The sequence below is a fragment of the Phodopus roborovskii genome, unplaced genomic scaffold (assembly GCF_943737965.1).
Source record: "Phodopus roborovskii unplaced genomic scaffold, PHOROB, whole genome shotgun sequence".
Lineage (NCBI taxonomy): Eukaryota > Metazoa > Chordata > Mammalia > Rodentia > Cricetidae > Phodopus > Phodopus roborovskii.
Window position 1 is genome coordinate 626,107 of NW_026126599.1, and position 27,143 is coordinate 653,249.

General features: G+C 45.2%; 2 protein-coding genes across 2 annotated transcripts in view; both read right to left on the minus strand.

Annotated features, from left to right (window-relative positions):
- Positions 1 to 1,410: 1,410 nt before the first annotated feature.
- Positions 1,411 to 6,567, minus strand: Pvrig (PVR related immunoglobulin domain containing). Its single transcript, XM_051205570.1, is given in 7 exon segments — positions 1,411 to 1,509; positions 3,741 to 3,872; positions 5,709 to 5,766; positions 5,859 to 5,960; positions 6,034 to 6,312; positions 6,314 to 6,395; positions 6,471 to 6,567. Coding segments are annotated over 7 exon segments (849 nt in total).
- A 12,415-nt stretch (positions 6,568 to 18,982) lies between these two features.
- Stag3 (stromal antigen 3) overlaps positions 18,983 to 27,143 on the minus strand; it is a 31,820-nt gene continuing 23,659 nt past the window's right edge. Inside the window, 8 exon segments of the mRNA XM_051205318.1 lie at positions 18,983 to 19,068; positions 19,274 to 19,342; positions 20,925 to 21,006; positions 21,259 to 21,360; positions 21,542 to 21,716; positions 25,350 to 25,504; positions 25,591 to 25,719; positions 25,900 to 26,048. Coding sequence (XP_051061275.1) covers positions 19,060 to 19,068; positions 19,274 to 19,342; positions 20,925 to 21,006; positions 21,259 to 21,360; positions 21,542 to 21,716; positions 25,350 to 25,504; positions 25,591 to 25,719; positions 25,900 to 26,048 — 870 coding nt within the window. The 3' untranslated portion in view covers positions 18,983 to 19,059.

Genomic DNA, 27,143 nt, shown 5'->3' on the forward strand with positions numbered 1-27,143 from the left:
AAATCACAAACTTTGGGCTGGGCGGTGGTGGCACATGCCTTTAATCCCAGCAGAGGCAGGTGGATTTCTGAGTTCACGGCCAAGGCCGGTCTACAGAGTGAGTTCCAAGACAGGCAAGGCTACACAGAGAAACCCTGTCTCAAAAAAATCAAAAACAAAACTAACAACAACAACAAAATCACACTTTGGAGGTCATGCAGGCAAGCAATGTGCTCTTGGTCTTGCATCAGCTTGGATCTGTCAATGAGCTTGGATCTGTCAATGAGACCTCCAACTGAAGCCACCTTATAGCTTAAAACAGTTGTCCAGAAAAATGTACCCTTTGCTATGCTCTCTTCCATCAAAGGGTGCTTCTTGTCTCTGAATGATTAAGTATATTGTTAGAGGCACCTGGAAAGTGAACCAGAAAGGCCCCAGTGTTAAGAATCACTCATCAATGTCTTCTCTCCATGTTTAGTGCACCCAGCAGCAGCTACGGTCACTTGGCAGCTGGGGTGGTGTCTCCTCTGGGCATCCCTGAGGTGTTCACACAAGCAGGCTGCCAAGATGACTGTCTAGACAGTCATCTACAGGAGGGTTCATTCATCATCTCCTCTGTCCAAGTATCTGGACACAGAGAAGGGGCTTCAAAGTTGTTACTCAAATGGTCATGTGACTTGCCAGGTCAGTTTCCAAAGGAAGACTGAGCCTTTGCCAGGTTGTCCAAAAAGGGAGAAACATCAAAGGGGCCTATATCAGACTTACACAGAAATCACTATTCTCAACAACATTTAGGTGCTTAATCCTTGCCAAATACCCATAGGGAGTGTTGAGTCTTTCATTTGTCTCAAAAGAACATTATGATTCCCTTAGGGGCAGACATTGGCTTCTAATCTGATTACCAGTGTTTGAGAATTTAGGTTGCCTGACCTGAGGCAGTCTTTGAAAAAAAAAGAGAGAGAGAGAGAGAGAGACTAGAGAAAGCGCTAGAGGAAGCCAGGTGTGGTGATGCATGTCTATAATTACAGCAGCTGGGGGAAATGGGACAATTTGCAGTCATCCTTGGCTATATCTTGTGTTAAAGGCCAGCATAGATGACTTAAGGACCCATCTCAGAAAAACAAAATAAAAATACCAAGTACTTTGAAAAAGTACTAGAGGGGAGGTGATGGATAGGAGCTCTCTGTCAGAGTTCACTTTGGTTTGGAAGGAAGTTGAAGGTGATAGAGTTCTCACTTAGGCTTAGTCAACTTTTGTAGGTACCACTGTTTTTGTTTTGTTTTGTTTTTAGTAACATATAGACAGTTGAAGAGGGAACTGGTAGTTTGGGGCATTCAGATTCACTGACCCTGGAGTTTCTTCAGTAGGTAAGGGTATTGTAGAAGCTGGGAATCTCCCTACCACAAGCTTAGATGACTTTAAGAGCATCACTCACTCCCACTTTGGAGTAGGCAGCCTCTTCTTGGGGGCAGGTGGTCCAGGCACAGCTGGGCTGGAGAGGGTGAGGAGAATGTAGGTGGTGCTGTTGTCCTGGGTGGAGACAAATGGCCACTGCAAGGCTCTCATAAGCAGAAGCATGGCTTGCTTAAGCATCCTCTCTCATGGCAGGCCTTCACATGTCTAGTACCATCTCCAACCTCCCTTTACTTCCATCAGGGTGGTATCTGGGAGTGGCTTATCTTGGTGTTTTATTTGTGGTCTGGGCTGAGGGAAGTGGTGCACAGAAAGGGTGAAGAAATGGACAGGGAGTAAAGGACCACAGGACCTGCACTATGTTATCCCAAGGAAGCTTCTGGTAGTAGATGGTTCACAGGAGAAATAAGAAGGCAGCTCTGTTGTCTGCCACGACTGTGGAAAGACCAGCTGCAGAGACTCAGGTCTGAGCAATGCTGTTATTATGAGCAGGGTCATAGTGCCAGGTTGGAACAAGAGAGAGAACTTGGAAGTGAGGTGCAGCTGGGTCTGAGGGCAGAGTGAGGGACATAGGCAGAGGAAGCAGCTGAGACTTGGGGATGATTGTCAGGAAGATAATGTTGTCAGAGGCCTGGGTGACAGGCAGAGGCAGGAGAGAAAGCAAGGGTCAGAGTATGGAGCCTGAGGTGACTTCTAGGGGACAAAGAAGCCAGGGGCATCAGAGTCTGAGCCCAGTGTGCTCACCATGACAATGAGCTTCGTCCCCTTGGGTGACTACCATTCCTCCATGCCTTCTCTATGTGTTCAGATGAGCTTGGAAGAAGCACATAGTCTGCCCCTTCATCTGCAAGTTCAAGATTCTGAGGAAGATGGGTGTCTGGCCTGGTGACTAGGTCCTTCAAACGCTCTTGTACGAAAGGCAGGGTGGCATTGTAGATAAATTCCCCATGGAAGTGCTTCCATCTCCAGAGAACCCTCATCTGCAGATCCTTTGTCAACCCCCAGGGGCAGTAGAAGAAGGGGATCTCAACACAGCCTCCCTGGACAGCAGAGAGGCATGGGAGTTGTTGAGCCCCCACCCCACCCCAAGACATTTACTCTATTGGATCCTGCCAAGTTCCCTAGGAAGGATGGGGAGATCTGAAGCTGTGGAGGGGGATGGAAAGGACAACCCAGAGCTTCCTGAGTCATCGTCCATAGGCAAGTGTGGAACACAAGCCAGGACTGTCCCTATGTCCTTACGTCCCCTATGGGACAGGAAAGACAGGTAAAAGTTGGGTTGGACCACTCTGAGGGATGAGCTCTCTGGGGCTCAGAGGCCTGTCCACATGGCAGTCCACTCTTCCCAGCCCCACTGGCCCGCCCTGTGGTTAAGGCAGAGTCCCTGCTGGCAAAGTCCCACCACTCACCAGCTTGCAGGCATGGTGCTGGCAGCAGCAGAAGCAGGATCCAGGCAATGTCCCGATTCTCTCCAGGAAATGAGAGCAGCAGAGCCATCAGACAGGCAAGGAGGCCCCGTGGAGGGACCCGGGGTGCTCAGGAGGCAGAAAGTTTCGTAAAGTAACCCAATCCCCAGGGCCTCCCCAGGACCACTAAGAGTGGGACCTCCCCATCAGTCAAATTCTTCTTTTCCTATATTGTGGATCTTCCCTTGTGGTTGCAGACAAGATAGATGCACCTGTCTTTCAGCCCAGCCCCCACTTTCTGCTGGGAGATGTGTCCTGGCCCTCCCTCCCACTTTAACCTTCTGCCTTGTCTCATCCTTCACATGACCTGTGATGTCCCCTTTACTCTTTTGGATGGTGGTTGTGGCTTAGTAACTCTCAGGCCCTGGACCCTTTCCAGCCAGACCTGTCTCATGAGCGAGTTGATGTATTTCACAGATGCTAAATCTTTTTTTAAGAGAGGATCTGTGAAATTCATTTTGCTATTGACCGCTGTTCTGCAGAGCTTGGCTGGAACTTCAGTTTGGGAACCCTTGTCCCCTTCCTATAACTTTGCCAACAGACATAATGTCCTGTGCTTTTGGGGATGTGGCCACAGACTGACTCCCTCATGGGGCTTTGGAAAAATCTCAGGCAATAGGGAAGGAGGAGGCAGGTCCCACTATTCCAGTCAGACCGCTCCTACCCCATAGCGTCCTGATTAGGACCATCTCCCTGGTCCTGTTGGCCAAGCTCTCAAAGTCTGATTTGGTTTTCAGATCCTATAGCTTGTTGTCATGGTTGGCAGTCTTCCAGCCACTTCCTGTGCCTGGTGGCCCCATGAGACTGGAGTTGAGACCCTGAGAACAATGCACTAGGTGATGGTTCGAAGCCCAAGAGCTAACCATTGATTTGAGGTCCTACAATCCCTTCAGTCTCACAGCCATTGTAGCTAGTCCCTGGTGCAAGGCCTTGGGTTGAGGAAGAAAGGTCTTGGGCACAGGCTTCAAAGGGCGTGGCAGTGATGGGACTGGGCTGCCAGGAGGGCAGTGAACCCTGAAAAAGACAGGAGGAGACAGCCGGGCTATGCTGGGGTACAGACATCAGGGTTAGATGCAGGGGCCTGCTGGGGTTGGGGGGGCAGACAACAGGAACAGGGAAGGTGAGAGACTAGGGACACACTCAAGCGGTGTTGTCAAGGGAATGAGGCTGAGGGTAGCAGAGGCTGCACTGAGGAAGCCAGGTTTGGGGTGACTGGAGGCAGAAGGAGATAGTGGGGGGATTCTTGGGGATCTAATTGCTGGTCCTGCCAGATGTGAGTAGGCATGGAGAGGAACAACTGTTGGTAGCTTCTGGACAGTGGCTGGGGATGGCCCAAGTTACCCATCCCAGTCGATGGCAGGGCTATGAATTCCAGGTCACTTTCCCCACTCATGGATCCTTTTGAGGATATTCCCTAACCCATGGCTTCCTGGGCTACGGCCCCTCGGGGACCATCTGAGCCCTCAGCAGGAGTGTTACTTGTCACCTGGTAGAGACAAGGCCATTTATAGAAGTTCCAGGGGTGCAGTAGAAGCCAGCCCCACCAGGATTGCTCAGGCTGGTTTTTTTCCCTCTAAAAGACCTCCTGCCTCTCTCCCAACCTTCTCTGTATCTCAGGCTCTGTTCAAGGGTGGCAAAGCCTACACGTGCCAGACAACACAGCTTCTCAGGCTCCTGGCTTGCCATCTCTCTCCTTAGGCTTCCTCACCTTCCTTACCCACCCTGCAAGCAAGAGGAGCCTCACATAATCAAGCTATGTGGCTCACCATGCTAGAGTGACCCAGAAATCTAAACCCGAGGTCCTTATGGCCCACAGGGTGTCTCACTCATTTTGTCTCCTCTGCAGATGATGTGAAGGCCTAGGGTGCTTATCTCATGCAGAGGAACCCAGTTCCTGGATGGAACGACTGGATTTGGGTAAGCCTGTGTTCAGTCCCTGTGTCTACAAGGCCTCTGCCTGCCTCTGAGTGGCCACTGGGGAGCAGTGTCTGCTTCTCTGCTCATAAAGAAGAGCTAGAGGAGCAACAATGGCATCTGGAAGAGGGTGTGAGGGTGCCACTCCAGCTATACAGGGAGTTGAGCATGAGGAGATCAGGTCAGACAACAGGGGTTGAAGGGTCCCTCAGCAAGGACCAACCACAGGTTCAGCCTGGGTCTTAGTCCCAGTCCCTTCTGGTTTCAACCTGCTTCTACCTCCTGATTGACTGAATTTGCCTCTGACTTCCTAAAGAAGCAAAGTCTAAATAAAGCTAAAGCCCCAAACAGAAGGACCACTTTAATGACATTATTAAAATCATCTGGGAGGTTTGAAATGTGCAAAACAGGATGTAATGACCTTTGTCCTGCTCCTCCACTCACACCTGTGACCACACGCTCATACACTGACCACATTCTAGCTTATCAGGGGCCTAAAAGCAAAACAAGATTCATGAAGAGGCCTGGTGCAGAGTGATGTCCCAAATAGCTGGAGGGAACCGAGGGTGTCTCTCATTGAACTCCCAAGCATCTTTCCAGGCTACGGTGCTCCAGAAGGTCTGTGGAAGCAAGGATGTTGGAAACTGTGTGGGGCAGTCTCTCCCCTGCCAAAGCATACAGTCCATTCTCAGTGGAGATGAAGCTGCCAGTGTGCAGAGACTTGGGGAAGCTGGGAAGACAGGACCAGGGACTGCTTGGTGAGTGTGGGTCATCAGTGGAGAGTGGTGTACACTAGGGCAGGTGCTGGTCAGGGTGAACCACAGCCTCATACAGAGGAGCTGAACAGGGTGGTGGGTGGTGGAAAGTGTTCAGGGATGCTTGGTTGGCAGACTATGGGGGACCACTGGTGCCCAGAGACCATCCTTCAAGCCTCACCTGAGCTTGCCTCTGTGCCTGGGTGCTGGTGGCAGATGACTGAGATTTACTGAAACACCTGGGAGACAGAACAGGAGGAGTCAGGGGCAGAGGGCAGCTAGCCAAGTGGGGTGGGGATGTTACTGAGCCCATTCTCACCAATGCTTCTACCACCACAGGAGATATAGTATAAAGACGAAACCAAGCAGGAGAAACCCTGAAGTTCCCAAGATCCTAGCCAGGTCTCCTTGAAGAGTCAGAACAGAGAGTCCTAGAAACAGAGGAAGGTGCCAGATGGGCAGCTAGTGTCAAGGTCCCCCCTTCCTCCACTCCTCAAGATACATCTGGATCTGAGCTCTGCAGATCTCCACAGGTAACCCTGGAGCTATGGGGGAAGGTAACAAACTCGCAGCAGAATGTGGTGTTGGCCAGGGAGTTTCTTGCTTTCGATTGTTCCAGGGTCAGAGTGAGGAAGACACTGTTGGAGGTTTCCCAGCTGGCCTGGGAGTCAGGGACCCACTGCTGGGTGGCAAGTTCTGGATGTAACACAGCTAGTTTGGTCCTTTGGACATCAACAAATCCTTCCCAGCTCACTGTTACCAGAGAGATGAGGTCAGTTCCTAAAACCACAGCGAATTGAGAGAGAGAGAGAGAGGGATAGGAGCTTGGTGGCCTCCATCTGGACTTGCACCCATACCTTGGGACTTCCTGAGGGAAGACAGGAAGGTCAGTGGCTGTGTCTCCACCCCCATGGCCCAGCATTTCTCTGGCCTCCCCACTCACCTTCAGAGACATAGAGGGTCAGCAAGGACGAGAAGAGAGCCAGGGCCTGAGCCTGGGCCATATTTGCTACAGGGGCAACCTATGTTCCTGTTTTCATGCTATCAGCAGTTAGAGCCACAGTAGTGGCTCCCCACAACTTAACACTATTTCCTTCTCAAAGGCCCTCAGGGTAACCAGTTCCCCCTCTTAAAGTTACAGTGCCAAGATTTGCTTGCCTTTCCCTAGACCTGCAGTGGTGGGGAAGGCTGCAGGGGTTGCTGACTTCAGTCAGGGAGAGGAGGGTGCATGGCTAGTCATGAGGTGCTTAGCCCAGATTCCATCCAGCCTTACCCAGGTAAGGGGCTGCGAGCGGAGCAAGTGGAGAATGGGAGACCCTGCATTCAGGAAAGCCACTGGGGGGGGGGTGGCGCATCCAGGAGCCAGCCTGAACAACCTAGCACACTCTCTTTATTATACATTAGTAGTCCCCACTTTGAGTCTGCAGCCCACCACCATCCTTTCCTGCTCCTGTCCCATGCCCACCTGGAAACCCAGAGGTAGAGTTCACTTGCCCCATGCAGAGCTCTGCTTGTTGGTGCCTGACTTCAAGCTGCCTGGATCCAAAGCACGTTCCAAGGCTTTGGCCCATCTCCACCATCCTGTTGACTCCCATTCTAACCAATTGGCTTCCCTCTGCTGCTCTTACCACCATCCACCTATTCCTCATCTGCTGGGAAGAGCAAGAAATAACAATTTGGCTGGCTTGTCACCCCACATGGCCCTTGGCTTCACTGCCGCAGCCTAGGTAACCGGACAACACACAGGTCAGTCCTTCACTTGCCCGCCCCGATTTCACATGGAGCCAAAGCTTGCTGTCTCTGACCTGTTCTGCCTCCCTGCTTGACTCTCCCCACCCATTGTGTGGCAGCATGCCCTGTGTTGAATTTGGAGGTCCCAAGAACAAGTTGGCTCTTGCCCATGAATTCTATCACAGGCAGTAAGTGGCCCTACCAAATTGTTTTTCTTTCATTAAGTGTTGCTTCAAATCACTGTCCTGTGCAAGACTGTTTACAGAATGCCACAAACTGACCAGAGTGCTTCCGTGCATGTGGTGACAGGTGACCCTGCCTAGGGATCAGAATGTCATGTACGGAGCCTGGATCCCAGGTCTATACCAGAGCCCAGGCTATTATCTGGGGACTATCTTGTCATTTCATGCCCCTCTAAGCATAAAAACCAGCCCTCACAGGTGCCAACCAGTGTGGCCTCCAGGCCACTGCCTCCACAGTTCCCAGCCTAGCCAGCATTCTCTTGATCCTTTGATTGCCTCTAAAGCCCAGAGGACAAACCTGACAGAGACCTGCTGTCTCCAGTAAATGTGACAAAGCTGACTCAACTCAGAGAGGCCAGGAGTGTAGGACACAGGACCTTTGAAAGTTCCCATAACAACGCTGCACTTTCCCTTGATTGTCCACAAGGCTAATTAGATAATTAACTGTAACTTCAGAGCCTGTGTTTGCAGTTTTAATGGCCATCTTTACCAGTCTTTAGAAGCAGTTAAGTTTCAGATCTGGGACAAATGGTTGAGGTGTCCATTAAGCTATCAAAGCAGACACGGCCCCTAGGTTCTCCTTGCATCCCTTAGACCCTACCTGTTACAGGGCCCTTCTGGCTGGCACACCCCACTCCCTACCCTAAACTTCTCTAGGCCAGGGGCTGGACTAACCTTCCCTGTATAATGCAACCATATTGGTTACCTGATTCCTTTTCTCTACTCTCTTTTGAGCTCCCTGGCTGCTCCATCTGCTCCCCTCTGTCCCCTCTCCTTTCCCTTCCCCACTTTCCCCACATGGCTCAGGGGCATGTCTACTCTGGACTCTCCCAGATGTCTCTGCCTCTGACTATGCTCTGCCACATGTCTGTAATAAACTTTCTCCTTTACCATATCTAAAAGCCGTCACTGTCGACAAAAGTTTCTGTCCTGTCTGGTCCTACAGGCATTTAGTCCCAAATAAATACACTGAGGCTTATATTGATTATAAACTGTTTGGCTTATTGCTCAGGCTTCTTAACAGCTAGCTCTCTCTTAATTATTAACCCATTTCTATTACTCTGTATATCTGTACATGATCTTGGCTTACCAGTGATACCCAGACCTCTTGCTTCCTTGGCAGCTGCTACATGGCATCTCCTTGACTCCACCTACTGCTTTCTCTATCCCTGTTTGGATTTCCTGTCTGGCTAAATTCTGCCTGCCCATTGGCCAAAACAGCTTTATTCATCAGTCAATAAGAAAACATATATTCACAGCATACAGGACATCCCCCATTGAGTCATGTTCCCCACCCCCCCACCCCTTTCACATAGAACATCATGATCTTTCCTGTACCTTCTGGGTAGATGGGATGAACATCAATCAACTCTTCAGTTCAGGCATGGAAGTCTTCCCATAAACACTGCTTCTACCAGAAGCCCTGACCACCACATCCTGTCCTCCTTGTGGAGGCAACCAGCTCTTTCTTGGGGGCCCTTTTTCTTTCTAATGGCTTGACCTAATGCAGAGAGAAAACCAGGCAGTGGCTTTAACAAGAGTCAGTTCCTAGGGTCCAAACACAGGGTTCTGTATGGCCAAGTCCATTAAAATCCAGAATATTGGGGATTCTGGTAACAGCACTTGATGCCTGAGTTCAGTCACTGGGCCCTCACAGGGTAGAAGGAGAAAAAGACTTGTGGCAAGTTGTCCTCTGACTTCTATATTGTATCGAAGTAAAGCAACATAAAGCAGAAAAGTAACTGCTGCAATGGCTGCCCCATTAAGGAAGGTTTTTATTATAGATAAGATGTGAGGGCTAAAGTTATGTTTTAAGTTTGTTACTGTGCTTAAGAGATCTATAAAACAAAAATGCCTCTAATCTGTAAGCCCCACTTGCCGGAGGACAGATAATTTCCTGGAATGCTGGAGACTGCTGTTCATGTAAGCAGTAAGCCACATTTTCACTTTTGTACCCCCACTGTACAGGATGTACTTAATCACATGTAGGCAGGAAGTACATCAGGATGTATGCTTGCCCCCCCAGTTGTATGAAGGCAGGAAGTACATAGCTGATGGGAGATGTCATTCTATAAATAGGTTTCTCTATTGGTTAATGAATAGAGCACTTGCATAGGAATGCAAGATAGGTGGGACTAAGAGACAAGGAAGATTCTGGGAGATGCAGTGGGAGAGTCAAGATGTAGAGACTTGAGAGAAGAAGCTCTGAACCCTCTCTCCGGTAAGATAAAACCATGTGGAAACATTTAGACTAATAGAAATGGGTTAATAGTTAAGACAGAGCTAGCCAGTAAGAAATGCAAGTAACTGGCCAACAGTTTTATATCTAATCTAGCATCTCTATGTGTTACTTGGGGCTGACACGGCTATGGGACCAGGCTGGTGGGAAAACTGCTCCTAACACATAGGCTTGTGTGTTTCGCCTTTATAATAAGCACCTAACTAATGTAATTCGAGACCATTCTGTGGGCATCCCAGATATGGACCTGGCCAGTGTCCATCATTTTGGCCAGTATTTAATAAAACCTGCTTCAAATTTGGTTCAAAGATTGTGGTAGTGGTCTTATTCTCCCATGATGGAATTAACAAAGAGAGAGAAAATGTCTAGAAGCATCTAGAAGAGTTCAGAGCAGAGAGGAAAAGTAGACAGGGTGTAGCCAGGGAAATGTGAAAGCAAAGTGGAGATAACAAGAGACAGAGAATAGAAAGATTACAGGGGTGTAAAGGAAGCGGGGATCTGAGATTAGGATAGCCAGGAGGCATGGGGAATTTGAAGTGTGTAACAGGTACTTGTGAATAGGGACTGAGGGAGCTTGGAGGCCAGCATGGACTCTGATATGCAACCACACATGTATTTCAATAGAAAGCTATGTTTTTCCCCCCATCCCACCCCCACCCCCACCCCAAGAGGCAAGGGAAATGACTCCTTTTGGTGGACATGAATACATTTCATTTCTCAAATTCCTGGGGCATGCTGGTGCAGCTTGAGCTCATTTCTGGATCTATGAACTTCCCGAGACCTAACATATTTGTGTGCTGTTGCATGCATGCATGTGACCACACATACAAAATAAATAAATATGATATGTATGTATGTATGTATATATATACATACATATTTTTTCCAGGATTTTGTTTTGTGCCAGTTACATGTAGACCAAGCTAGTCTTGAACTATGTAGCTGAGGATGACCTTGAAATTCCGATCTTCCTGCCTCCATCTACAGTTTGCTAAGGTTGTAAGCATGTGTTACTACCCAGGCCTTCATAAACACCCTGCACAAGCTCTCTGAACTGAGTTACCCTGCCAGCTCAGGATGCTTTTGAGATAATAACTAATTGTTATTTTCCTTGTGGTGTTTCTACTTTTCCTTCCTGTTAGGCAGAGCCTTCTCTGTGGAAAGCTGGCGACTTCAGGGAAGCAGTAACTGGGGTTAGAGTGAATTTGGTAATGTTGGCCTAGCGCTTGCTCTTGATTCAAACATTCAGTTTCCTTAAGGAAACCTACAGAAACTGTGGTTCAGACAAATGCTCATAAGAAGCCAGGGAGGGGAAGGGAGCTCATGCTACAACTCAGCATTTGAAGGAAGAAGGTGTGCCAGAAAGGGGGTGGGGTGGGAGCAGATTCCTGAGGTCAGATCTGGCATATGCCCAGACCATAGTGTGTAGACTGAAACCCAAAGGCACCTCATTCTACATGCCTTGGCACAACCTTAGGGAAAACTGAGAAAGTGGGGAGGCTCAGAAGTTGAAATTTCCACTTTCTGGGCAGAAGGGCTTAAAGTCATGGAGGAAAGAAGCTATATGTTTGTCTGAGCTTGTGGACTAAAGCTTGTCATTTGTACATTTTACATATTTTTCCTTCTCTGTGCGTATGTATTTGTGTATGCACATGTATGCAGGTCTGTGCATGTAGAGGCCAGAGGCCAGAGGTCAGCATCAGGTGTCTTCCTCTGATACTCTCTATCTTATTATGTGAGTCAGGGTTTTTCCCTGGACCTGGAGCTGACCAAGGGCTGGTATTATAGGCACATGCACTCCATCTTTTCCTTTTATTTTAACATGGGTTTGGGGGCATTGAACTCAAGTCCTCATCCTTGTTCAGCAAGCAATTTATTAAGTAAACCATCTTCCCAGTGCATATTTTACTCTTTTATCAAATTAATGAGTGTATACTACTATGCTAAATCGGTTCAGGCTAACTTACTGCTCTGAAGCAAATAACTTTCCCAATGGATTTTCTGGGACCCTGACAAAAATGTTACCACCCTCTCAAACCTACAGCATTAACTACAATGGTAAGCTTCCTCCTACTCCCACACAGATAATTAAATAAATATATTTGGGCTTTTACTCTTTCTCCAAAGTATCCTTCTGTCATGGAGCTGACCTGCTGACTTCTGTTGCAATAGGCCTGGCTTTCTCTTTTCCTCTTCATCTCCTTCCTCCCAGCAGTTGTTAAAGTTCTCAGCCTGTCTACTCTGTTGTTCTTCTTTCAAACCAAGAAAACTGCTCTTGAGCTTACAAAAAAAAATTTTTTAATGGCCCAAAGTGATGTCTCACACTTGTGATCCCACATTTGGGAAGTGGAGACAGAAAGATAATCATTCATTAGAGACCACCCTAGGCTACATAGTGAGTTCCAGACTATCCTCAGCTACAATATGGGACTCTTCAAAACAAGCCAAACACCAGAACAATTAAGGGATGCACAGACAGCAGTTAGGAGCATGTGCTGCTCTTATACATTGGGAGTTGGTTTCCAACACACATGTTCATCATTCACAACAACCTATAATTCCAGCTCCAGGAAATCTAGCCTCCAAGGTGCCCTCCTCTGGCATCTGCACCCACATGCTGCCCCCCCCCCATTAAAAAGTAAAATCATTTTACAGATAAGTAAAATTAGCTAGGTAAATGAACTACAAACGCTATGTCAACAAATGGTAAATAGTCGTAGGCAACATCAACAGAGAGCTGGGACTCAAACAGTATCCCTTAATCACTGAGACAGGCTACCTCACCATGTGAATTCTTAAAAGGCTGCTGCAACAACTTGGGACACTTGTTTGGCTTCTACATAATTCTCCACTGGTTCTTTTTTTGAGACAAGGTTTCTCTGTGTACCCCTGGTTGTCCTGGAACTCACTCTGTAGACCAAGCTGGCCTCAAACTCAGAGACCCACCTGCCTCTGTCTCCAGAGTTCTGGGATTAAAGGTGTGCACCTCCACACTCAGCTCTTCCATTGGTTCTACTGAGACTGGGTGAGTAGGAATGTTTTCTAGTTTGTTACTTCACTCCTTCATAGCCACAGCCCCTTAGTGCTTTCTGTCCTAGTCATCTTGTTTCTCCACACACCCAGGACTCTATAGAGTCTAGAGTGATTTGTTTTGTGCATTCTAAGGAGTGCAGTGCTTCATGCTATCTCCAGGGCAGGGCTCAAGAGACCACAGTGAAGTCTTCAAAGATCTATGGACAGAAGGAAACTCTGTCCTTCCATTGCCTCCCCTCACTTCAAGACAGATTATTTTCTCTTTCTATAATCCCCGGATCAGGGAACTAGGGTTCAAAGACTGATAACTTTTACCCAGTAGCCAAAGACTTTCTCAGTGACCCAGACAATCTCTTCACCTTGTGACTCAGACACAGCACCATTAACTTTCCTCTTTGGCAGAACATAAAGCAATAACACCAGTTTGGGGTTTTGTCATCATCGTGTGTGTGTGTGTGTGTATTGTATATCCATGTGTGTACAGGTGTGCACACCAGTACACATGTAGAAGCTGGAGATTATATTGGGTGTCCTGTTCTATCACGTGGTCTCTCATAGAACCTAGAGGTAGGCTTGCGGTCAGTAAGCCCCAGCTGTCTTCCTGTCCCTTCCTCCCATAGTGCTGGGGGTTAAAGATGTGTGGCTGCTGCTGAGAGACCTAGCCCTCCAGCAGGTCAGAGACTGGAAAGGTGTGAAGTAGGTGAACTACTAGGCAGCTGACCTGAACAAGGGGAGCTCATGGACCCCCAGACTGATAGCTGGGAAACCAGCATTGTACAGACTCAGACCCCCTGAATGTGGGTCTCAGTTAGAAGTCTGGGCAGTCTTAATGGACCTCTGACAATGAAACCATGATGTTTCCCTGGTGTACAAAAGGACTTTGGGGACACATTCCCCATGGAGGGATACTCCCTTAGCTTAGAGGCAGGAGGGAGGACCTAGTCCCTGTACCAAATGACTTGACAGATTTTGATGATCCCTCCTGGAAGGTATCTCCCTCCCTGTGGAGTGAGGGATGGGATAGGAGGGGGGTTGGGGAGCATGGGAGGGAGAGGGAACTGGGATCAATATGTAAAATCATAAGAAAAAATATATAATAGTTTTCATTATGATCTGCAAGTAACTGCCCAGTGAGGAGTGGGTTTTCCCAAGAAACAATCACACTATACTAGATACAGTATGATCTTCTCATGTTAATTACACCATGCCAAATACACACAGCAGGAACACAGAAGCAGCAACCAAAAGGAAGTACAGCAGAATCAAGGGGTCATTATGGAGACAGTCCACCCTCCTACACACACACCCTACCCCCCCACCCCCCAGCTTTACCTCTCCAGGATTTAGTTTTGCTTGCTATTCAATGACTTGAACTCCATTTCTAATTGCAGCTCCTCTGACATGACCAGTGATGTGTGGCCATGCCTTGCTTTTCATATGAGTGCCAGTTTCAGAACTGAGGTTCTCATACTTGCACTCTTATCCACTAAGACTGAGATGCTTTTAAATGATAGGGCTTGAGATGAACACAGGCATTTGATGTATCTGCTTCCTGGGTAGTACTACAGACCAAACTTCTCCCATTACCTTGCCTTCCCCACCATGATGGACTGAATTCCTCTCAACCGTTGCACCAAAACTATGCCCCTCCTTTTGTTAGGTAGTTGGTTACTGATGAGAAATGTTGTTAAACCAGAAAAACTGGTGCCAGGAGTGAGGATAAGAAGTGCCATTTACCAAGTTTTAGTCTTATTCTTTTTTATTTTTTTTTATTTTTTTTATATTTTTTTTTTTTTTTGCTATGCCTGAATTTGCCCATTTTGGAATGAAAATATTTACTCTGTGCCATGTATGTTTTTAAAAATAGTTGTGTCTGTGTGGGAGTGTGCAGGTACCACAGTGTGCATATGGAGGTCAGAAGGCAGTCTTGAGTGTCTGTCCTCTCATCTTTCAGCTTGTTTAAGGCAGGGTCTGTTGTTTGTCCCTGAGTATGACTGGCTAGCTGGCCCCATTAGCGTCTTGGGAAGCCTTGTCTCTGTCTTCCAGCTTGCCTTAGGAACACTGGGATTACAGATGAACACTACCATATCACAATTTACTGTGTTCTATGAACCCAAACTCAGGTCCCTCTAGTTGATAAACTGTTTCTTGATTTTATATATGTTTACAGTTAAAAGAGTACCTTGGATTTTAAAGAGAATGAACTATGCAGACACTGGAGGCTCTTACAGAACTAAATGCACTTTGTATTATGGTAGGGGAACTTCCCAGAAATGGTGATGTAAAGTTGTAATCATAGCACGCAAGCAGAGGCAAAAGGGCTGTAGTTCAAGGCCAGCCTAGGATATATAGTGCAAGACTCTGTCTCAACAAAAATGAAGTAAAAAGGGCTGGGGACATAGTTCAGCGGCAGAAAACTGGCTTGGAATGGAACAGGCCCTGGGTTCTATCTTAAGTACCACTCACCCCCCATATAACTATACACAGGCCTTTCTGAATATTACATGATTTAAAAACAATTATTTAATATTGAGCTAACAGAATAGAGTTAGAACTCTAAAAAAGCATTGTTTAGCATTACTCATAAACCCATGAAAAGCCTCCATATCTGCCTCTCAAGCTGGCCTAGTTCAGGGCTCAGCCTGGCATAGGCCTGGTCAGTCTGAAGTATTGTTGACAGATTCCCACCATGCCTTCACCAACACAGGCAGAGTTGAGCTGACTGAAATGGGTGAAGAAAACCCAGTGTTATCTAAGCCATCCACAAATGTTCAGGAGAAATGAAGATCATTTCTAACTTTTAAATTAAAACAGTGTGTTCAAGAGAGGTGACTCAATGGTTAAGAGCATGTGTTGCTCTTATAGAGGACATCAGCTTGGTTCTCAACATGTTTAGTTCTCAACATCCATTTCAAGTGCTCCAAGACATCCAATGGCCTCTTCTGGCCTCTGAAGGCACCTGCATACATGCAAACCACAGACATACATACAAACACCATACAAATAAGTCTTAGGGCTGAAAAGATGGCTCAGTAGTTAAGAGCACTAGCTGCTCTTCAGAGCTGCTGGGTTTGAGTCCCAGCATCCACATGGCAGTTTACACCTGTCTGTAACTTCAGTTCTAGGGGATCCAATGCCCTTTTCTGGCTTCTTTGAGCACTTCTCACACCTGGTTGGTACATCCATGCATAAGGACATTGTGGGGGCAGAACAGCCCCATCGTGCGGGCAAAACAGCCATATGTATAAAAATGAAAACAAAACAAAACTACAAGAGGTATGGAGATAGCTTAGTTGGTAATGTCTGCCATGTATGTAGGCAGACCCGAGTTCAAGTAACAACATATATATGTGTGTGTGTGTATGTGTATATATATATATATTGGACATGTGCATATAATACCAGTATTGAGGAGGAGACAGGAGAATTCCAGAGGGCTCCAAGTTCAGTGAGAGACCCTGAATCAAAAGATTTGGATTAATGTTGAAATCCTTTTTGAAGTTAAAGAGGTTGTTACAACTATTTATCAAAACAGTTTTCAACAAGAACTTCAGAAAACGCAGAAGCCTTTTTTTACGTTTTTCTTTTTTTTTTATGAGTTTCTTTTTGTTCTAAATCTTTCTTTTTAACCCAAAATGTACCTGTAACTACAAACTATTTCAATACTATGATAGTCTGAATGATAATGCCCCACAATATATATTGACATACTTAAACTATTTTTTATTGTAACTGGTTTTTGAAATTATAATTATATCATTTACAAGTAGTTATTTTTGAAACAGCCCAGGCTGATCTCAAACTCGTGGTCTGCTGACTCAGCCTCCCCAATGCTAAGATTACGCATGTGCCACCATACCTGGGAAAAAAGTTAAATGACAAAGACATCCCCAAAATTCTGGACTGCTATGTCTCTAAGGGTCTGTCCTAGTTACCATGGCAACACTGCAAACCTCTCTAGACTCTGCAGTGTAAAAACAACCTCTTATACTAATGGATTCTATGGTCAGGGCTTTGGGAAACATGACTACAGAATGGATGACTCATCTCAGCTTCCCAATGTCTGGGCCTTCCCTGAGGAAACTTTCAAGCTAGGCTTGGGGTCATCTATTCCTGTCCAGACCATATTTGGCAGCAACTGCTGGAACTTCTAAAAGGGCTATTATCTGGTACAACTGTACACAGCCTGGCCATGTGGCTGCTTAGGCTTTCTCACAGTAGGATACCTGATTCCAGAACTGCCCAGCTTAAGAAATTGGAAGCAGAACCAGGTAGTTTCCTTAAAGTCTAAGCTAATAAATGGTCTAGCATCTTTTCTACCATAGTGTTTTAGCCGAGCATTCAGAGCCCATCCTGCTTAGTTTTATGATAACTTGACATAAGCCAGAGTCATCTGAAAGGAAGGAACCTAAGTTAAGGAAAAAAAAAATACTTCCATAAGGTACAGCACATTTTCTTAATTAGTGATTGGTGAAGGGAAGGGCCTCTTGGGTAGTACCATCGCTGGGCTGGTGGACCTGGGTTCTGTAAGAAAGCAGACTGAGCAAGTCATGATGAGCAAGCCAGTAAGCAGCACCCTTCCATGACTTCTGCATCAGCTCTTGCCTGTGGGTTCTGGCCCTATTTGAGTTCCTTTTCTGACTTCATTCAATGGACTACAATCAGTAGTAATGCAAAGTGTAAGCCAAATAAACCCTTTCCTCTCCTCTATTGCTTCACAGCAATAGAAACCGTAAGAGAGAACACATATTCAAAGGGGAGATAACCCACTCTACCAACATAGTGTCAATAAATTGGGGTCTGAGGGGTGGGAGGTCTAACACATCTGCAGATTCTGAGGCCAGGGATCAATCTACCACATTATTATCTGGATGTCCATATTTACAAAGCCTCCAAGTTTCTCTTTTCATTTCTGAAGTATCCTTAACTTGCTGGTATTTAAATACCTCAGGAATCTTTTTCCTCCTGAATTCATCTACCTCATATTTCTTGTATATTTTTACCTCAGTGTTCCATCTGATTCCAGATTCCATGAATCCCTGAATCTGCTGCACTAGGCTGCCTGCTTCCAAAGAGACCCCCATTCCAACCTCCTCTTTTATCTGGAAGGAGAGAGGAAATGGGGCAAGACCAGCAAGGTGGGGACAAGTAGAAACACTTTGGGCAAGCTGGCCTGATCACTGGAAGGCTGTTCTTTCCACACAACCACTGGCTGATGGTGATGCTCAGAAAAGGGAAGGAAATGAACCAGAATCATATCTCCACAGAAAGGCTGAAGAACTCTTTAAGCCACAGAAGGAAGTAGTGACATCAGTAAGCCACCCAGTTATGTTCACATTTGTGACAGCCTATCTGGTCCTATGCTGCTACAATAAGTAGAGCAAGAATGAACAAGTCCAGTTTCCAGAAGGCAGGTCTCCTGAGGCAATTTTGTGGCTATCAGACCAGACATATGCGTTTGAGAACACTGAAATAGGACTTTTGAGGCCCGGACAGAGTCACCTTCCTCCAGTTCTTGGATTTGGGGTTGAACATGTACAATAATTTCTGTATTTTTGTACTTTCAGCTATTGTGAGTATGAAAACTTCCACATCTTTAGGATTAAGGTATGAAAAGAACCACTAGGTGACAGCCACCACATGGCAGCCCATGTAACCTGGCTAGGTGGATAGAACAAGTTTCAAGAAGTCTCATCTCACTGCCTATCAGTGCCATCTTTTCTCACTTTGGCTCAGAGATAGCCAAACTCTTTTCAGCCATCTGCCCCACTCATCTCACTGACTGATCCACCTATACGTGAGAACCTATACAGGAAATATCTGACGGTAGGTATAGAGGCACTTAAGTAGGGGGCCACAGTGTCAAGGAAGCCAAAGAACCCAATCTACATCAGCATTACAATCTCAAACCACACCTGGAAATAGCTGATATGAATATGTTTATTGAGAGCTTTGTATCTACAGCTTGGCAGTGTTTCAGGGAAGAAGTACCAAATAGAAAACCAAAGGTTTACTGAAGTCCAGTGTTGAGATGAAGCCCCCACCCAACTCCAACCCAGCAAACAGGCAGAAGCATAGAGCTCTAATGCATTAAGGATGACAGGGCTCATGGCTTCTCTATATAGCCCCCACTTCAGAAAGAAATGGAGGTTTGAAAAATAAGGTCACTTTTCTTTGCTTTAAAGTACTTGGCTGGGACCCAAAGGAATACTTCATTGTACTCCTTCCTTCTGCTTACTCATGGCCTTGAAGTGGGAAGTGGAGAAGCAGAAGGGCCCAAAGTTCCATCAGAAATCCTGCAACCAGAAGGAGATAGAAGACATGGAGCCATGGGAAGAGATTAAATAGTAAACAGAATGTTGTGTATTCTGGGGTAGCCATTCTAGTTCCCCAAGAAGGCTACTGAAGACCATCAATAGGTGGTCTTTCCATCTACTGGATGTATAGACAGCTGGGTACCATCACTTCTAAGGACATACGCACTAGCGCTGGAACACTCACCTCCATGTTCAGCTCTGTAGTATCTAATAGGTCCAGCCCATGCTCACTGGGAGAAGGACTATGAAGTAGCTAGAGCAAACACAGTCAAAGGTTAGAAAGGCTTTTCTAAATTCTATCCATCAACAGAAATACAGTTCCTTCAGAAATCTTAAGGGATAAATCACAGAATTGATTCCTCTTTTGGCCTTCTGGCTGAATCCTATACATGAATTCAGTTCTGGAGCTAGAGAATGAGATTGTCCTAACACACTGAATGGATTATTTCAACAGAAGTATGAAGGTGCTGTTTGGATTTTCCTCTAAGCACAAAGCCTCCATTCTCCTGTTCTATCCATGCTCTCCCATCACAAGAAACAGCAATAAAAAAAATAGCATATAGTATTAGCTTAGTGTGGATTGACTGTCTGCAGGCTATCCTCCCCTCTATCTCCTATAGGACCTGCTTGATACGTATGTTGAGATCCTAATCTTTGGGGCCCAAAGAAGTAAGAGGTGAGTTTTGAAATGTGTTTAGATGAGAGGATAGAGTCTTACAACTATATCAGTGCCTTTGCAAGAAGCCAGTGTTAGCTTGCTCTTGCCTGCATGTGAGACAGCATGTAACTAGCACTGGGCCCTTACCCATCTATATTTACCAGAACTCAAGGCTTCTAGCTTCCAGAGCTGAAGGAATAAAATGTCTGCCATCTGTAAGCCTACAGTCCCTGCTTCTCTGAGCTTAAGCACAGTTTTCTGCAGTTTATGAGGCACTTTGTACTCTACACTATGTATAAATGCTCCATTGTAAAGATGGAGTGAGACTGAAACAGCTAACTTGATATAAAACTAAGGACTGACATTCAGTTGACCTTACTTCAAGCTTTCTCTTTTGCTTATAGATCATATGATCCACCTAAGAAACCAGGTAGCCAGGGAAGAGAAAAGGGGTGAGTGGAGGGACAGGAACAGGCAGCCTCATCAGGAAAGAGAAGGGAAGGAAGGGCTGGGGTGGACTGAGGATTTTTGTCCCTGGCTCTAGGCAATTCTTCCAATAGTTCGGAAATTCAGTGGCAACAACACCAATCTGAAAACTGTGAAGTGTGTGGTTCCAATTATTTTTTCCTTTTTTTTTTTTTTTTTTTTTTTTTGTGTGTGTGTGTGTGAGAGAGAGGGGGGGGGGAGGAAGAGACAGAGACAGAGAGTACTGTGTGTAAGCCAGAGGACAAGTTTTGGAAGTAATTTCTCTCCTTCTACCACATGGGTTCTGGGAACTAAACTCAAGCTTAGCAGGAGGGACCTTTAGCTGCGAAACTATCTTGCTGGCCTTCACATATTTAACTTCTTTTCCTTTCAGTTTTCAAAGCAGGGTCTTACTGGATAGTCTAGGCTGGCCTGGAAGATATTTTGTAGCCCAGGTTATCCTTAAATTCATAGTAATCTTCTTGCTTCAGTCTCCTAAGTGCTGAGACAGTTAAGTGTAAATGACCACTTCTGGTCATCCCTGTGCTCCTTATTTAATAAAAGCAAAATCAAAACTAAGTCTGCAACCTTTCCTCCTACCCTCTAAGATCCTTTCCAACAACCTTTAGCTTTCAGAAACAAGGGCATCATGAAGGCTGAGAACAGGCACCTCAGCCTCTAGTTTTGGGAAAAAGGAACTGCTGGGTCCAACCTTGTCTCCACCTTGCCATTCTTCACTTGATCCATCTAGAAGTCCTAGCTCTTCTTCTTCATCCTCTTCCATAAGGCTGAGTCTGTGGTAGTGGCGGAGTAGATTTTCAGATAGTGCTTTCAGGCCCCTGACTTTCTCATAGGCACAGGGAAAGAAGGACTACCAGCAAGTGGAGCAGGAATGAGGGCTCTAGTGCCCACTCCTACTTCTGGGGGAAGCAGTCTTTTGCACACTGGAAAGACATGCTATACTGGAAGGGATATTCTGGGTCCAAGATAATCCAAGGAGCACTGACTCAGATTAGTAACAGCACCATGGGAAGGGGGAATCTCACCGGGTCAGCTGCTTGCCCAAACCAGAGCCTGAAGGATCACACTGAATCTGGAAATAATGTGCACTTGACATCTTGAACTTCTGGGTGCCTGAAAGTTGCTGACTGTTGAGAATAAAGCAGGGTCAGAGACAGGGTCTGAGAAAAAGCAAAGGGTAAAAAGAGTAAAGAATGCACAGAGTGTCACAAAGCTCTTTTGCAGCTATAGAAGCAACAGAGAAGCACACAAAGATCAGAGTGTATCATTGGGGCAAGAACAGAAACACTATGGCTTCCCCAGCCTCACCTGCAGATCAGCTCTGATCTGGGTCCTGGTCTACCTTTTTGCCTCTTGCCCACTGGTCTCAGGGATTGCCTCCTCTTCACTGCTGTGGAGGTGAGGGTAGGTGTAGGGGGGCTACTGTTCAGTTGAAGGCTTTCTTCCTGGAATGAGGGCTCTTCTCCCTGAGGCCTACAGGGGCCTCACAAAGAAGCAAGTACACGTATCAAATAGATCAGGAAACTGCCATGGGTTACTTTTACAAAACCTGTCCAGAGTTTATTAAGGGAAAGTTAAGCAGAAAAGAATGGAAAACCTCTGTAGCCTTATTTTATTCCACCTCAATGAGCAGAGCCTTAAATAACAATGTACTTGTGTGTACAATGTGATGCTGTACCATTTATGTATATCTCCTATCCTGGCAAATACTACCTATCTAGGAAACAAGGCAGACAGAGACAAATATCCACCTCACAGAGGGCATAAACATTTGATGACAAATGTGGGAGATGACTGACTCTCTAAAATTAGGCAGTGTGTTGGGCCATGAATTCTGAAATCCTATCCATTCTAGATTGATGGTAACCATTTTGGGACCAGAGGCTGGAGTGGATGCATAAAGGCCAGGGAGACAAGGTTTTCTAAAGTCAAAAGATGAAAGAATGGCAATGCAAATGTCATCTTACCAGGGGAGGCAAAGTACTTTCTCTGCCAACTATAGAGGGCAAAAAAGGAAGATGCCACCAACTGAGGTATCCACATCACAGGCTCTCTTTTCCTGAGAAAACCCAGGTGGTAATGTGATTTTAAAACATTAGTCAAATCCGCACTTGCCAGGGGTGAGCATTCTATTGACTCTCTTCCTCTTCCGTAACCATGTATGTACACAGAAACCAACAACCCAAAAGTCACCACCATTAACCTATATGAAGGATTATAGACAGCAGAGGCTGTAGGCATTAAGTAAATCTTTGTGAACTTGGATTTGCCAATGGTTAATTAGTCAACTAGACATTACACAAAGAGTACAAGTTAAACAATTAAAAATAGCCAGGCAGTGGTAGCACATGCCTTTAATCTAAGTACTCAGGAGACAGAGGCAGGTAGGTTTCTGTGAGTTCGAGGCCAACCCAGTCTACAGAGTGAGTTCCAGAACAGGCTTCAAAGCTACACAAAGAAACCCTGTTTTGTAAAAAAAAAAAAAAAAAAAAATTAAAAATAGGTAAGGTAGAACTTATCCTAATGAAGAATACCAACAAAAAATAAAAAGGTAACCCACAGAATTTGAGACCTTTTTTTTTCTCTTTACCTAACAAAAGTCTATCTAGAACATATAAAAAACTCTCAATGACTCAACAATAAAAAGACAACACAATTTTAAACGAACATGGTGGCCAATGTCTGTTACCCCATTACTTGGGAAGTAGAGGCAGAAAACTCAGAAGTTCAAGGTCATCTTTCACTATACAGAGTTCAAGTACTGCCTATAGAGACAAGAACTTGTCTCAAAAAGAAATAGAATATCTTAATAAACAAGTCACTAAATATCAATGATCCATAAGAACATGAAGTAGAAAACTCAATTTTATTAGTCAGTAGAAATACAAATTGAAGAGAGTAATTCAGTCACTTGGAGACTGAGAAAATAAAAAAGAAGAAACCCAGACAGTCACAAATACTGAGAGAGGAAGAAGAACTTGTGTTCCCAACCATTACTGATAGAAATGTAAATGGTGCAGGCACTTTGGAGAACAGTTTGGTAACTTGTTATAAAGTTAAATGTAGAGCTTCCATATACCTAGCCAGAAATTCCATTCCTAATAATATCTCAAGATATGTCCACTCAAAACCTTATATGCAAATTTTAGCAGCACTATGCTCACCAGTCAAACAATGGAAATTCAAATGTTAGTTAACATATGAGTAAGTAAAATAGGTAATGGCCATACAATGAACTATTATTTTGCTATAGAAATAACCCCAAAGACAGACACACAAAGCCACAAAGTGTCTGCCAGAGGCAAATTCAGAGAGAGGAAGGTCAGTAACAGCACCCAGGGCTAGAAGAACTATGAACATTAACGGGGATATGGCTTCTTTTGGAGCAATCAAGTGTCTGAACATTATTAAAGATTGGTGGAATAGCAAAATGATTCAGCAGGTAAAATTTCTAGCTGAAAAGACTCTGAATGAGTTTGATACTCAGAATCCATGTAAAAGAAAGTTATCTCTACAGCATTGTCCTCTAACCTCTTCATGCACAATGTGGCAAATGCATGCTATATACATCAACACACAAAATAATTTTAAGACTAGTAAAATTTAAATGTTAAAGTTTCAAGATTAAAAACTTGCTGGGTAATTGTGGCACACACCTTTAGTCCTAGCACTAAGGAGGCAGAGGCAGGTAGATCTATGTGAGTTCAAGGCCAACCTGGTCTACAAAATGAGTTCCAGGAAAGCTAGAGCTACACAGAGAAACCCTGTCTCGAAACAAAACAAAAAAATGTAAACAAAAAGATTAAGAACTAAAAATTAAAAAAAAAAAAGTAGCGAAGTGATGGCTAGCAGTTAAGAGCATATACTGATTTTTCAAAAGATCAGAGTTCAGTTCACAGGTATCTGTGCTCACATGCATATTCACACACTCTCACACACAAACACACACACTTACTTAAAACTTGTTGAGGAAACATAAAAGTCATTGAAGTGCATACTTAAAAAAGATGACTTTGACTTCTATGGTATGTAAATTATCTCATTAAAACGGTTTACAGTTTTAAAGTCACAATTTAAAGTGCATGTTAGCAAACACATTAACATATCAAATGATTAGAATATTACTTAAGAAAATGTTTAAAAAAGCAAATTAAATACATTAGGTAAGTTTAAGACAAGTGGTAATCTGAAAGTTATTTGAAAAAAATCAGTGCATTGTTTGCTGTCAAGGAAATGTATCATGAAAAGACTGCTTGATCAACAGTGGAGAGGCTACCTTAAATGCCTGATAATGAGATTGATAACTAACTTATATGCCATCCTAGAACCTTCATGTAGTAGCTGTTGGAAACAGAAGCAGACACCCACAGCTAAACACTGAGCCGAAATCCTGGAATCCAGTTGCAGAGATGGGAGGAGTGATAAGAAAAGGGGTCAAGACCAGACTACAGAAACCCACAGAGATAGCTGACCTGAATAAGGGGGAGCTCATGGACCCCCAGACTAATAGCTGGGAAACCAGCATTGTACAGACTCAGACCAGACATGGGTCTCAGAAGTCTTGGCAGTCTAAGGGACCTCTGATAGTGGAACCAGGATGTATCCCTAGTGCATGAAAGAACTTTGGGAGCACATTCCCCATGGAGGGATGCTCCCTTAGCCTAGAGAGAGGAGGGAGAGCCTAGACCCTACGCCAAATGACTTGACAGATTTTGATGATCCCTCCTGGAAGGCATCACCCTCCCTGTGGAGTGGGTAGGGAATGGGATGAGAGGGGGTAGAAGGCATGGGAGGGAGGGAAGAAGAGAGGGAGGGAAGGAGGGAGAGGGAACTGGGATCGGTATGTAAAATAAGAAAAAATAATAAATTTTAAAAAAGGAAAAAAATTAAAAAAAAAAAAAGACTGCTTGATCCTTGGCTTATCATTAGTTTCTATGTCATTTTTTCCAGTTTGCTATTGTAAGCTGGCTAGCTAAATTAAGAAAATGAATGACAGCTGGTGCTTGATGAAATATTCGGTGAGGTGTAAGTTTGAAGGAGATTAAAACTTATGTCCTGTTAATTCAGGCAAAGGCAACTAGGATGTTGCCTACCTATCCAATCCCTGACCCCTTACCTTCAACACGCCTCTTCTTGGAGTGAGGAGGTCCCTTAGGGCTGGCCTCTGCTGTGTTCTCTACAGGGTTGAGGGAATGGTAGTAGGTGGTAACTGGACCCCAGGGATGACGTGCCTTGGAGACATGCTGCAGACACTTTTCCAGGTAGGACAGTCTAAGAAGGGATGGTACAGAGAATGCATGAACTCAACCCACCCCAGACTCTTATGTAAATCCATGTCTGCTCAACCACTAACTTACAGCAGCTGCTTATCCTGATGGAAGAGGCGAGGGGAGAACTCTGAAAGGAGCTCCAGGAATGCAAGATTTGGTGGCTCACGAGAAGAGCCAGCAGGAGGAAGCTCAGACAATGAGAACTTGATGCCTTCCCTTGATTGGGTAGAATTATTTCAGTTAGGGTCTGAATCATTCTAACCAAACGTACCATCCCCACACCCTTGCTGCTCAGGCCACACTCACCATCAGCCTGCCTGCTACTTCTGTACATGGCTACCCTTCCCACCAACCCCTGGATTCCCTGTGCCCAACCTTCAACCAGCACTTCCTCACTTGTGCAGCATGACCACAAGGTCTCGGTTGTGAAGCTGCTGGGGTCCAAAGCTCAAGGCAAATCTCCGGGCCAAGTCCCTCATCTCGATGAAGGCTGGCAATTCCGTCAGGCCCTGGGGGCCCTGCTCCTGCATCAGTTCTGTGTACAGCTGTGTCCAGGAGACAAGGCACATTTGGAAAAGGAGACAAGGGAGTTCTAGAAAAGCATAACTCTCTACTCAAGATTCCACAAGGCGTGGGGTATGGAATGCCATCTACTATCCTTTCTCCCTAGATACATCCATATCCTGAACCCTTAAAAGCAGAGCACCTCAGAGCTGAGGGTTTTTAAAACTATGCTCCTGAGGAACAAACATAGCCTCACACATGAGGGTTGAGCACTTTATCACTGAGCACCATCCTCAGCAATCTAGCTCTACAGTGACAAATAAAAATGTCTCTCATCAGGCTGCTAAAATGCCTTAGTGGGTAAAAAGGCTTGCTACCAAGGCTGACAACCTGAATTCAATCCCCAGAACCCACATGGTAGAAGGAGAGAATCAATTTCCACATTTTCTTTGATCTCCACACTTACACAGTGGTACATGTTTCCCTCCCACCCCAGCAACACACACAAAATAAATTAATGTTTTTTAAAAATTAAATGTCTGTCATAAATGAAGGAGACTGTAAGAAAACAGGCTAAAAATTAATTAAGAATTCCCTAGAGGTTGGAGAGCTGGCTCAGTGGCTAAGTGCATTTGCTGCTCTTCAGAGTACCTGGATTCAATTCTCAGCACCCACATGGTGGCTCACAACCATCTATAACTCCAGTCCCAGGGGATGTGATTCCCTCTTCTGGCTTCATAGGCACATGATGCATAAACGTACATGCAGATAAGACACCAACTTATATAACAGTAAACATTTTAAGAATTCCCTATAACTTTAGTATTGGTATTAAAAACTGATTTCTATGGGGTTTGGGTAAAGAAGAAACTGCCTGGTCTGTTAGATTAGGGTCTGTGATGATTTAAATAAGAATTGTCCCCAGAGGATCATACATTTGTATACTTAGTCATCAGGGATTAGAAAAATTAGGAGGTGTGACTTTGCTAGAGGACTAAACAGCTAAACAGGTTAAAAGGATTAGGAAGTGTAGCCTTGCTAGAGAAAGTGTGCCTCTAGGGTGGGCTGCTCTGAGGTTTCAAAGGCCAAATCAAGCCCAGTGTTACCTTTCCTCTTTCTGCCCTAAGAATCAGGAT